At 46.6% G+C, this 13,953-nt stretch overlaps 1 protein-coding gene across 1 annotated transcript in view; it reads right to left on the reverse strand.

The window, feature by feature from the left end:
• The window catches only part of DNAJC16 (DnaJ heat shock protein family (Hsp40) member C16), a 56,378-nt gene extending 42,896 nt beyond the window's left edge, over positions 1-13,482 (reverse strand). The window contains exons 1-4 of the mRNA XM_030888029.2: positions 13,399-13,482; positions 11,591-11,775; positions 6,665-6,731; positions 4,870-5,203 (exon numbers count right to left, since the gene is read on the reverse strand). Coding sequence (XP_030743889.1) covers positions 4,870-5,203; positions 6,665-6,731; positions 11,591-11,757 — 568 coding nt within the window. The 5' untranslated portion in view covers positions 11,758-11,775; positions 13,399-13,482. The remainder of the gene's footprint in view (positions 1-4,869; positions 5,204-6,664; positions 6,732-11,590; positions 11,776-13,398) is intronic.
• Positions 13,483-13,953: the final 471 nt, after the last annotated feature.

A 13,953-nucleotide genomic window follows, 5' to 3' on the forward strand; every position in this document is an offset into this window, starting at 1 on the left:
TTTGGTAGCAAAATATAAAAGTAAGATGTGATTGTAGATAATCACCATCTCATCATCCAAAGTAGATTTACTTAACATTGCCCTTTGAGTTTCAAAAAGCTCATCATTCTTGGCCCCAGCAAGCACGGACTGTGCTGTAGTGAGTGAGGTGGGTGAAGGGAGTCTCTTCCTGAGTTTCCTGAGCAAAGCAGGGGCTAGTTTTAGTGTTTCTTAAGCAGTACAGCCCGTGGCTCAGTGAGTGGACTCTGGCCCATGTCCAACACAGCTGCTGCTTAGCAGTGTGATGGTGGAGTAGGGTCTCAGCCTTCTGTCAAGTAGGGACAATCACCATTTCTCCCTCGTTGGGTTGTTCTGGGAATACATAGAACCCCCACAAAGCACTTAGTACGATGCCGACAACTGAAGAGCTCAATAAAAATGACAGTTCTTATACGTCTTCACTAACGTCTAATATGAGCGAGCCCTGGTGGTGCGCTGGTAAAGTGCTCAGCGGCTAAGTGAAAAGCTGGCAGGAGAGATGATCACAGTCCACCTCTATAAAGATGACAGACAGCCCTGGAAACGCTTAGGCACAGTTCTGCTCTGTCCTATAGGGTCACCACAAATCAGGATCAACTGGGTGATAATGAGTTATTTATTTGCTGTACATACTCGTGTATTGTCGAGTTTTCCAGCACAGTTTTAAATGCAGTTTTTGTGGTAATATTAGGTGCCTCGGCTGATGTTCGGGTCGGCTTATACACGAGTATATATAGTATTTTTAGTGTAATACAGTACTTGGTACATAATTTTGGTCAAAAAACCATCTAATTAATTAATTAACTAAACATCTTAAATGAGCATGTCACCCTCTGTTTGCTCCTGCAGTATTTTATGGTTCTGGACTTGAAGTGTGTGGCTCCTGTTGATTCTCTGTGCACATATTTTCCCTTCAAGTAAATGTTAAGCTCCTTAAGGCCAGGAGCTATGCTATTTCTGAGCACTGCTGTATAGCCTACTCACGTCTATAAATATTGGATGCTTTAGCGCTACTTATTATAATAACTAGATGGCATGACTCTAGATTCTGCCTACATTTTTCCTCTGGGTAGAATGGTTCTGCTTCGTTCAGTCGTTGTAATTCAGCTGTTTTACGATAGCCTGGTAATGTCTATGCACTCCCAAACCACTCAGCTCTTTCTAAGGCTGTTGGCTCTGCCCACCTCGCATGGAAACATTGTGTGTGGAAGAGTAGGGCTGCCTCAACTGAACAGGGACTGGCCGTGGCCACTGTCCCTCATCTTGATGTCAGTGTCAACTGGAGCAAGTGGAACCTAACAATCAGAAATCTTTAACCAATTTCAAAGTTCCAAAGGGGAAAATGGTCTATAAGCCTAATAAATTGAATGCATTCGGTCAAAACCTGTCATAGAAACTATTTGGGAGTGGGCTGGGGAACGGGCTAAAAAACTCAGTGGATACTAATTCTAAAGATCACATTTTCATTCAATGGGTCTTCCATCCCTGTCATTTTAAGCCGTGACGGGCCAGATTTATGCTACACAACTACCCCAAAGAACAGCAAGATCCCCAATCATCAGGCGTTTTGGGACAGAGAGGCAGTATAGCATCATGGCTGAATACACGGCTGTAAAGGCAGACAGACTACGTGGGTTCGAGGTTCGAATGTGGGCACTGGCAAATGTCAACTGTCTGACCCTGGACAAGGTACCCAAAGTAAGTTAAGCACCTCAAATATAAACAAAAAGAGGTGACCATAGTGCCTGCCTCACAGGTGGTTGTTTACAACGAGGTGATATTTATCATAGTGCTTGGCAAATGGTCAACTCTCAATAAACATGAACTATTACCATTATTAGGAACCCTAGTGCTATAGTTATGGTGTTGGGCTGCTAACCACAAGGTCAGCAGTTCAAACTACCAGCCGCTCTGTGGGAGAAACATGACGCTTTCTATTCCGTAAAGGTTGACTCTCAGAACCCCCCAGGGGCAGTTCTACTCTGTCCTGTAGGGCGGCTTGGAGTGACCATGGGCTCAATGGCAGTGAGCGTGGAGACTGTACTGCTTGTATTATGTTTCTTCATCATTATACTCAGGATCTTCAAGTTGTAGTTACCATCGCACACCACTTCTCCTCAATCCAGCCCTTCTCTCCTGTGTCCCCACGTCAGGAGCTCAAGTCGGAGTGCAGTCAGTTTCGAGCCCTTCTCCTCCCCTTTCCTCAGTTCTTATACTCACACGACCTCCAGACCCCAGGCCTCTCAGGCCCCCATGGCCTTCTCTCTGACACACCCTTTGTCCACAGCTCTCTACTCCTACTGCCCTCGTTCAACCTAGCGGTTGTCTCTTGTCAGAGCGAGTCACTTTCTTGCATTTCCTCCCACTTTAGTTGTCCTCAGACAGCTTTAACGGGTGACTTTCTGAAGTACGATCAGGTCACTCCTCTATGTAAAACGTTTTCTTGGCTTTATTACACATTATAAAATAAAGTCCAGTTCCGTAGCCTGGAGTTTCAAGTTCCTTACTACCTGGCTCCCAGCATGCCCTGCCCCACCCCTCCTTTCTCACGCACAGCCTAGGCCTGAGCCACACGGAGCTGCTGGCTGTTCTGTGGGTGCAGAATGTTTGTTTCTCAGTGTGCACTGTCCCCTGTTGAAGTTACACCTCCAGTTTCTGCTCAGCAGACTCAGCGCCTTTTAAAGCTCAGCTCAAAAAATTGTAATAAAGCTGGCAGTTAATAATCAGAGTAGAATAATGCATTTAAGAAATATTTACAAAAAAGACTTGTACAACAGGCACTTAAAAAAGAGTTTTGCAAACCAGAAAACCCAGTGGACCAGCAATTTGCTAAGTTTCTTTTGTAAGTGCTTATTAGGAACCCTGCTGGGTCAGTGGGTTACAGTGTTCGGCGGAGGCTAACCATAAGTCAGCACTTCCTCAAAGCATGTACTTTGAAGAAACACCTGTCCCCCGTCATGGAATCTCTAATGAGACTACGCTAGTTTGGTGTCATCACCCACTTGTGGAGATGAGGGGACCTGATGGTGCAGTGGTTACTTGTTGGGCGGCTAACCATAAGGTCAGTAGTTCGAAACTTCAACGGCTCCTCGGGAAAAGGAGAGACTTTCTATTCCATGAAGAGTCACAGTCTCTGAAGTCCACAGGGCGGTTCTACCCGCACGTCCTACAGGGTCACCAGAGGTCAGAATCGGCTCGATGGCAGTGAGTTTCTTTGCTTATTTTTGGTTTGGAGATGAACAAACTTGGGTTCAGCAATTTGTCCGAGGATTGGCAGCGCTGAGATGGAAACCATGGCCTACCCAACTCCGCAGCCTGTGTTAATCACCACTCTGCCATCTACGCCACCTCTCGTCATCTACGCTGGCCTGGCACGCGGAAAATGATGTTGGTGAAAATGCATTACCGCACTAAATCACGGACTAGTGCAACGAGTATGCTTTGCTATTGGCATTCATGCCAACCCCGGGCAGAGCACTAGCGCCGCGCCGCAGACACTGCGGTGGGCTTTATCACGAAGACAGCTGTTCAGCTCGGCGGCTTGTACCTGGCTTCACCTTCTTAACCATTCACCTAAGCATCAACAGCACGCACCTACTGACACCTACCGTGCTAACCATATTCCCTCAGCGTCTAAGAACTTCTTGATTCGGCTTCAGGGACGTCTTTTACAAGCCTGAGCACCTCCAGGCTTCTCAGAGGAGATTAGGGTTCCTATTTAGAATCACTGAGCTGATGTTTTCAGCAGTATGTGCTCTGCAGAGAAGCCCAGGTCCCTGTGTCAAACAGGTCTGCTGGCACTTTCAAAACAGACACAGTGATTCCAACTTTCAGGAGTTATTCAAATAAATATCCTCTTTGGATCTCTAGTGGTGTTGTGGGCAAAGTACTGGGCTGCTAACTGCAAGGTCAGCAGTTCAATTCCATCAGCCGTGCTGTAGGAGGCAGCTGAGGCTGCTCTCGTAAAGGCCGACGGCCTTGGAAACCCACAGGGGCCAATTCTGCTCAGCCCCATAGGCTCGCTGTGAGTTGGCATCAACTCACTGGCAGTGGGCTTGGGTTTTGATGGTCCTGTGTCCAGGCACTAGTCAATAAACATGGACTAAGAAGGGGCTAATCATGACTCTAGAGGCAGCAAGTACACCAAGGAGTGGAGGTGGGTGAAGGGGAGACAATGTCAAGATTATCTGGAAACTGTGGCAGCAATTGTACAATCCGGCTGGACGTGATTGAACTATGGAATGATACTGTTATGAGTGCTGGAAGAGCACCCGATAAAATGATAAAAAGAAGGAAAAGAAAGGAAGAGCCGTGGTGGCACAGGCTGCTCCTGCAAGGTCAGTGACGGACCCATCAGCGCTCCGTGGGAGGCAGAGGAGGCAGTCTTCTCTGCGAAGGAAACCCCACGGGACCATTCTCTGTCTTACAGGGTGGCTCTGAGTCAGAGCTGACTCTCAGCAGGTTGGGTTGGTTAGGAATCTGGGCACCCATGGCCATTATGAGTGAAATCACAAGTATCGTCAGATTTATGTGCAAGATGCACAGGTGTTACAACTGATGCTCAGCTGCTGGGTTCAATCTGTTAATTTCTGAGCTTCTCTTATTTATTAGGTCCCACACCAGACATTGGGAAATTAGACAGACAAACGTTTCAAGGTACTAATGCAAAATGGAAGTGGCTTATGCCTCTCCCCTCTCTGAAAATGTGCCTCTGCACAATTCCAATTTCCACGAGCTTGTGAGGAAAAATGATACCAATGGCGCTTTCTCCCCAACAGCCCATCTAATTCAAGAGTTTACAAGTCCCCTTCGCTGATACACGACCACGTCCAAAGACCACGATGACCTTACCTATGTCTTCCAGTTCTTGAGCGACTTCTTTCCACACGGGCTCGATATGGATACAGCTGAAGCACCAGTCTGAGGTGATCTTTATGAGGTAGGGCTTCTTGAAGCTATCTGGCACCACTTCGTTCACGTAATGTGAAAAGTGCAATAAATACTTTTCATCGACGGAGTCCCGCCGCTCAGAGTTGAAAGGGAAGTGAAAAAACGACTCATCAAAATAAAAATTCTCATGGAAATGGCGGAAGCGATACTCTCGCTGCTGCTTCTGGTAGCCCTGGTTCTCCCCAGCATCCCCATAGTGGTCATAGTTTGATCTCTTTTCCTCATTGGAAAGGATCTGTAAGAAAGCAATGAAAAGAAATGTATAAGGAAGCAGCTTAGAAGACATAGAGTGAAATGACAAGTTCACTGCCTTTGATCTGTTCTCAGAAACAGGACGCTGTGTGATTGGATAGGCTCTGTGAACAGCACAGTACACACAGGAGAGATGTGGGCAGGAGTTGCCGGAGCCCAGGCACTTTGCAAACTCTGGCACTGCCGCCACTGCTGCTGCCCGGCCACTGCCTGGTCACACCCAGAGCTGCGTCTGGCCCCTGCCTGCACTCCACGCCTCGGTCATCAAGCAGCTGGCTGCCTTTCTTATTTCTCCTCCCGCTGTCGTCAAGCCCTGGACCACTCCTCAGAGGCCGCTGGGGAGGAAGCCGGTCTTGGGCTGGGCCAGCAGGTGCCATACCTTGGTAGCTCTGGTATCTGCACAGCTCCTGCCTGAGGCAAGCGTGGATGGGTGCCGGGACTTCCTCCCCCTGCTACCCTGGGGTTGGGATGCAGCCAGCAACAGATCAGAGTTCTAGATCACAGTACTCAGCTAGGTCTGTCTGCGATGGTCCATCTCTGATTGGAATTTCTGAATTCTATGAGACTCTCAAAGGGCCATGGACATATATGGAGTCAGCTGGTGCTCAAATGGATAAGCAACACATACCTCTGTACATGCAAACATCAAGACATTACATATTCCCAGAAACTCTTCCCTCAATAGAAAACAGACGGTAATTCAGGACTGAAATAAACACTCTAGTCAGTCAGATACGTGCGCTCTATATTAGCACGAAACCTTTCTGAGCCACAGAACACTGGTGAGTTTACATCAGTAAAGCCAGTAACTTGACACAACGCCGATGGCCAGGGCTTCATCGCAAGAAAATGAGCTCAGTGATGCCTTGGCGTTAATTCAAAGCACAGCAAGGGATGCTGTGAAAACCAAAGTGGCCACAGCCTTGAATCTTGTCTGCTAGTTAACTTGGTTTTCCTTAAAAAACAACTTGGAAGTCTAAAACCCGTGCAAGACTCTGCTTTAGGGTGGCGTGTCATTCCTATGCACCGATCACCATATTATTTCTTCCCAAAGGAAGCCAGGACCTGACTTTCACATTGCAGAACCACCTGCTGAACTGACGTGTTGGAAAACTGTACAAATTCTGGGTATTTGTAACGTAGCGTGAGAGAAGTTGGTCTGTAATTCTTTCATGTAAGTTTCTAAAGGGCAGTAGAGACCTGTACTCCAGGTAACTCTACATTTCCAATGAAAGCCTTTGGAAAGAGGTCAGGCAGTTCAAGAGCTGAAGTGTTCAGGCACTTGTTTCCACATAACGGATGTGGCCAAATCCGTTCTCTCTGCCATCTTCTAGAAACTGGGTCAAGGGCTGGGGAAATGCCTTTTCTGAGGAGACCTCAGGAGACGGAGGGCCTAAGGCCAGTTTATACAGGCCAGTGGGTGCATCAGAGTTTGGCACGGTACCTCATAAGCCTTACTAATTTGAATGAACTTGTCTTCGGCTCCAGGATCTTTGTTTTTGTCAGGATGCCTGAAACACAAAATGGGGAAACAAGATTAGGTTTAATTTTTCACTCCTGGCCAGTTAACATCCTGTGGGATACAGAAGATTTCCCCCCAGTTGTCTCCCCCAAGTATCTGCCAAACCCAAGACGCTGCTTGCTACACATGTAAATGACTGTACACTAGGAGGCCAACTAAAGTTGGTCAGAGGTTATTCTCCTTAAGGGTATCAGCCATCTAAAACAACCAGACTGAATAATCTGACTCACCCTGAGTAGGGCCCACTCCCTTCTGATATTGTTCCCTTGAAGGAGAGCCCAAAGGCAAGCCCGGGACCACTCAAGGATGACTAAGGTTAGGCTACTATAGAGTCTAGGGTCCGCCCATCTTGCCACATATGTACCCCCTTTCTCTCCCTTTACTATTGCGTGTACACCCCTAAGTCATCGCCCTCCTATTGCTTGTATTGCCTATGTTACCACCCCTTCCTGTGACGTAGATCATTACCTGTAATCAGGAGTCTTGCATGCCCCCAAAGATGTGTAAGCTTTGCTTAGAAATAGAACCTCGTGCTCTCTCTCCTGCCTGCTCATCTCCCAGCTCCGCGTGGACCATCAAGAGGAGCTGAGGTGAGCATGCTACCACGAAATGTGTCTGACTTCTGTTTACTCTCTCTCTCCCATCTCTCCTGTTTCCTTATGACTTTACTATAATCTTTATATATCTCAACTGTACGATTGTGCCTACCAAACCTGTGATTAGTTGTGGGGGGCTGGTTTACCTTCATAACATCCTTGGAGACACAGTTTATTACATCACAGGCAGATGGCAGACCATTCTGCTTGGGGCAATTTCGAAATAAATGGTAGAAGCAACCAGTTGTTTCATATGCCTGTACTAACTGATGCTCAAAACAGGCTATTTCTCCCAAAGCACTCAGGCTGGGTGTATTTTTAAAGCATTTCACAGAGGCAAGGTGGGGCGGGCCCAGTCTTTCCAATGCTCCAGCACACTGCAGGGTGGCTGGAGGCTCAGGTCCCTTCTTTGTAAGCAGCCCTGCCTCATCCAAGATAAAGGCAGCACTTCACCCCAACGTTGGCATTTCTTTGGGCAACGTAGGAAGGCGGCAGCAGCAGCAGCAGCTTTCAGGCCGCCCCATGAATTTGCTTACTAACAGCCAGGCTCCCTATGGTATCTTGCTGCTGACTTTCAAATAAGAACGTCTTGATTTTCAATATGAATACCTTGATCATTCCATTCTGTCCAGGACTGGCCTTTTTACAAGTAAATGGATATTAGAATCAAGGCCACAAGTTTAAGAGGGGAGAAAAGGCTAGTTTCTGAACACTGACTTCAGCTAATATTAGACTGCATCAAATCTTCCACAGTTGCCACAAAAACATCAACATTTGGTATTATACTCAGCTGGCAATTAACTGTGCCCAACTTGCTGCCATATATTCTGCAATCTTCCTGTGTTTACACCAACTGGAACTTTGGGGACTTTAAAGCTCTGGAATGTAAGGGCAGGACTTTACTTCCTCAGGGCCTCCCCTCAGATCTAGATCTGTGTTTTGTGTGGATTGATTCTGCAACGTTCCTTTCTTGGAAGGCCTCTGCATTACAGCACTTATTTTTAATGTAATCTTTCCTGCTCATTTTGAGGACATATCTTTTAGCTAAGGCTCAAGTAAAGAAAGAGTCCCCTAGAAGCAAATGACTACTGAAAACAGCATCGAATACACTGGACCTTTAAAAAACAAAACAAAACCCCCCTATAATTTGACCACTGTTGTCTAGCAGACACATGTTAAATGAATTAGACTGCATATTCTGACAGCTCTAGAAGCTGAGAGGTTGAGTGTAAACATCATTCTTCTCTTAACCTAACCCTTTAATGCTTGTTAGGAAGACGGGTAGGAGGAAAACAACTTAGCCAGGCATAATGGAAACGGTGCGACTCAGGGCAACAAGATGCTTCTGGATGACAAAAAATAAAGTAAACGTGTTTCTGTGGCAGTTACATAATCGCCTGTCAACTTGAGGAAGTGGTGGAGTCTAGCCTGTCAATCAGGTTATAGCCAGTAAAGCCTCTGTGTGGGCATTGCCTTGTTCTGAGGATTCTGGGAACTTCTGTCTTCCTCCCTGGAGGCGGGACACTGTTGACAAGATGGATAGAGCTCCACTGATGGAGCCAGAGCCCTGGAGCTGGAGGAGCCACCTAGAGACCCATGCCAGAGCTGAGATGCTTCTACCGCCACTGGATCCACAAGACTTTCCACCCACTGGCATCACTGCATGTGTTAAGTCTGAAGAGGAATTTATAGACTAATATCAGACATATGGACTAATATTGAACGTATGGACTTGATCTGGACTGACCTGGGATGTTTTCTCAATATACAATTGCTCTTTTATACAAAGCTCTTGTATACCTGAGTGTCTACGAATTTGTTTCTCTAGTCCACCCAACTAACACAGTTTTCAATATGCAAACTTCAGTTAAAGACTGAAAAAGACAAAATCATGCAATGGAACAAAGGAAGATTTAACAGATAGAATTTTACAGAAGAAGGGTGGCGAGGGAGCTTTAAAGGTCAGGGAACCAAAGACCAAGCCCTGAAGGCAGCTGGGTGAGAAACCACAGATCATGAAATAGAGGAAACCGGGCCCCCAAAGCAGGAGGAAACCAGGAGACAGCTTTCAGCTTATAAGGCCCGAGTTGCAGGACACACCATGGGAAGACATTCAGAAAAGGATTAAGTTCAACCCTAAGAAAGCACTGTGTGCTGCTGGTCAGTGCATCTGAAATTATTTCAAGAACAGCGAGAAGCATCATTTCCATGTCAAAGGGAAGAAAATACCGGGCGTGGTATCTGCTGGCTGTCCAGCTCACTCTAAAGGAAAACCAAATGGAGGTAGAGAAAGGTACCCAGTAAAGAACTAGATTGATTGAACCAGGCTATACCCATTTGGCCAGATTTGATAGTGCCTTTTCCACCCCCTCAGGGTGGAAATACTTATTTTGCAAAAGCACCTACCTTAAAATGCAATCATCAGTAGAGAAACATGTCTTTCCTGAAGGCAAAACGGATTTCAAAGGGTTTTACTAAGCAAGGAGAAAGTCCCGGGGAAACAGCATGAAGCAGCAAAAGCATAGCTAGTTACAGACCCAGGTCAAAATGAATGCATCTCTTCTTGCTAAAGCTCGTTCTAAAAATGCAAACTCTGGGACACACTAGGAGTTGCATAATCATAATCATGTGAGAATTAAAGGAAGTCAGTGAAAGAACAATGCCACAACCAAAACATGGACAAACAACACCGTGGAGATACAAGGGTCAAGTAAGATTTCAACACTCCTGGGATGGCGCTATTCTCCTCCTATTGAGACTATAATCATATACCGAAGAGGAGCATGTGACTCAGTTAGCCTCATCGCATCCTTTTCAGCTCCGAAGACAGAAAAACCCAAACTGTTAATTGTAATAGGCTCTGCATACACGAAGTTATCATTTTTGCCCTTAAAATGTCACTGAAGGCTGTACCTTGTCCCCCCAAACTGTGGCTCTGTATCAATCAACTGTAGATTTAGATATTTCTACTTTAAGCAGGATCAGGCAAGCATGTGATAGTGCAGAGAGCAACCGGAGTTCCAGAGTCCTTGGAAAGACGTCAAGCAGAATCAAGGATACTGTTTTAGCATCCACTTCTGGATTCCTAACATGAAAACAGTCTAAAAGATTTACTTAGCCCAAACATTGTTTCAAACTACATTTTGCCTCCATCGCAAGCAGTTTGATAGATACATTCTTCCCACTGGTGAGTAACGGTGCCAGCCAGAGCCACGCACAGCCTGCAGTGTCATTTGCTTGTGGCAGCTTTGCGGCTCCATGGCTTCCTGCTATCTCAGGCAACTCCTTTCCACCCAAATGCGAACCTGCTCTCCCCTATTTTTGGTGGGTAGGAGAGTGTAAAAACAACCAAGCAACAACACAAACCCGATGAACTACCTGTTGGTGCAGGTCAAACTCTGGAATGCAGGCGTAAATATATACTTAATCATCCTGAGCCTCGATTTCTGCACCTGTAGAACAGGGACAGTACTGCCCTTCCTCACAGGGTAGCTGTAGGGTTGGAATGAAACAAAAAGCACAGAACCTGGAGTCCAGCATGCAGGCAATGCTCATGCTGCGGTTAGGTCACCCTGCCTGCATCCTTTCTATCCCTCCTTCCTCAGCTCCCCGTCAGCGGCATAATCCAACACTTCTGCTTCTTTGCCATGGCCCAAGCATTGACATGAGAAAGGATGACATTTGTCCAAAATACGTTTCATATTTACTGTGACCTTGCTAACTTCTGATTTTTCCCCCATACGACATTGGTTTAAAGTTATGGTTATGAATATTTTTTAAAAATCAGGGACAATACTAAAAGCTTAAAAAATTAACAACTTGGAGACTCGGATTAGATTGTGCTCATTTTTAGTAATCAGTCTACTTGGAGTTACATCACGAGTAACCTATCCTGGGAAGGGAACCTTCTCATTGCCGATCAGTGGGCAGTTTTTCTTCTTTAATTATAGATCACATTCTACCGTATCAGTCACAACGCAAACAGTATCTACGGCAATTCTTAAGTCCAAAGACTCATAAGCAGGAGCTTCATAAATGATACAGGTTTGATCTCATCATTCAAAATTAGAGTACCATGCAAGTTAATTTTCCCACATCAAATATTCTAGATAGATATGTGTTTGTATGTACATATGTGTGTGTGAATATAATAGAAAGACAGAGACACATCAAACTTATTGTAATTTAGGGTTTCATCCCCCGCTAAAACTGCTTAGCTTATATTAAGCTGTTTTTTCTTTGTTTCACCTACCATTCCCGGGCGAGCTTCTTATAAGCCTTTTTAATATCAGCCTGACTGGCTGTCCGGCTGACCCCTAGGACTCTGTATGGGTCAAAATCCAACGCAGACAGAATTTGCAGGATTAGAACCAGAACTATCAAGAATTGCCAGGAAATGCCCAACTTTTTCACTTCCATTTCTCTTCCTTTCCAGAGCTGAAATGATTGAAGAAGCAGTAAGTTTCTGTGGCAGACAGCAGGGCAGGCCTTTTTTTTTTTTTTAAAGATAAAGACATAAGATATATGGATGAGACACAAAATAAAAGGTATTTTTCAGGTAAAGTATCAAGCTGTTGGACCCTCTCTCTTACATCAACGATCTCTACTATTTTTCGAATACCCCAAGCAAGATGAAAAGGTGAGCAGTCAGAATAGCAACGTTCCAGAATCTTTGGGAAAGTCTTAGAAATGTCTAAAAAATGAATGAGATGAAGAAATAATAAGCAAACAAATGTGGGGAAATATACATAGAAACGAAAGCGACTGGCTGGTCCGATGGTAGTCGGTTATCAGAGCGTTTTAACGCTAGTGTCTCTACAGTTGGTGTACAAACCCCCACTGCTGAATTTGACTGGCTTTAAAAAATAAACACAAAGAAAACTAAAGCGACTACTTAATAAATTATATTGTTTATTCTGACAGAATAGTGCCAACTTTCTTTAAGCACATGTCACTTAAACAGGTGCTAAATAAAACTCACTATACAATGACTCCCCCCTCCAAGGGCCATCAGCTAGTTATGTTTATGTTTCATAAATAGATTTTGGAGGTTCAAGTCTCTAATGTGACACCTTTCTCAAAGGGGGCAAAGCTGTCACTGCAGCAGATTTTGACAAGTGGAAGTCAAATGCTGCCCAGGAGCGCTCATGAAAGGGATTAACTAATTCTGATGACCAATGTCCAGGGCTGCATGCATGTTCAATAAACTCCTCAAACAAACCAGTTTCTTGCAAAGGCAACCCTTTTGATCTTAAGTGTTTGGGGATCAATTCACGAGCTATAAAATGGGAATGTCTCGCTTGCTGCCACCTAGCTGCTTTTGACTCATCTCAACCCAATAGGACAGGGTAGAACTGCCTCTGTGGGTTTCCGAGGCGGTCAATCTTCATGGGAGCAGAAAGCCTGTTCTTTCTCCCTCGGAGGGGTTGGCGGGTTTGAACTGCTGACCTAGCAGTTAGCAGCCCCGAGGTAACCACTAGTGGTTAAGCACATAGACTATGGAATGAGACTAGGACCGGAATCCAAACAACCACTTTATGACCTTGGGCAAGTTACTTAAAACTTGCTAGGCATAACTATTACGGACTATCATGGGGATTGAATGTATGTGAAAATTGTATTGACTGAGCACAGAATCAACAGTAAGTGATACTCAGTATGATCACTACTCGGCACTACAGTCATTGCTTTATACTACTGTTATCAACTTCCTCCAATTAGAGGGCCAAGAGCTAGGGGTGCGGGGGTGTGACGTTCTTAAGCTGACAGCCTCGAGTTCGGTGGGGGCGGCCACCTGCCCAACAGGTGGGCTGCCAGCCCTCTGGGGAGCATCTTTTACGGCCCGCTCCGGGTCTGAGCTTCGCCTCGAGCTTCCGCTGGGGGTCGCAACCTTTCCGGAAACGGCCCCCTCCCCGCCACCTCTCGAGAGCCCGGGGCCCGGCCCTGTCGGTTCCTGGTTCCCCCAGGGCCCAGCAGAGATGCCGGCCGAGCAGGAACTCTCGAGATCCCGGGGCCGGCCCGTCTCTGCCGCGTCCGCGAGTCACGCTGGGAAGGAGTTACCGGGGAAGGGCACCGGCCTAGCCGGCTGCAGCGTCCGTGCTCCAGACAGTCCGCCGGGCCGGGAGGTTCCAGTCCACAGCGGAGCTCGTTCGGGCCTGGGGAGGAGGAGGAGGAGGAGGAGGAGGAGGAGGAGGAGGAGACGAGCTGGCGCGCAACCACGTGACCCTTAAAGGCCCAGCGCACAGACGCCGCAGACTCGGCGCGGCGACAGCTTCTAATTTGCGATCTTTTTGACCCTTGTCCCCCGCCGTCTGCGCGTGGACTTGGCGCGGTTGCTATAGGGACGATATGCGTTCTTGGGCTGGCTCCAAAGGGACGGTCGTCACCAAAGAGGTCAAAACGTGCCTCCTAGCAAGGCGTCGTTGCGATGCATGATGGGACGCCAGGAAGACCTCCGCGGTGCTGGGAGGAGTTTCCACGCTCACCCGGAGGCGGCCCTCATTTGGCAACAGTTGCTAGCGTTGGGAAGCAATTTCTAGTCCCTCTTCTCTTTAACCCTATTCATAGACTCCTGAAGCGTCAGCGTTGGAAGGGACCTTGGGGATTCTTTCCAGC

This window comes from Echinops telfairi, unplaced genomic scaffold, assembly GCF_000313985.2.
Source record: "Echinops telfairi isolate 266 unplaced genomic scaffold, ASM31398v2 ScPeMD7_7457;HRSCAF=8495, whole genome shotgun sequence".
Classification (NCBI taxonomy): Eukaryota; Metazoa; Chordata; class Mammalia; order Afrosoricida; family Tenrecidae; genus Echinops; species Echinops telfairi.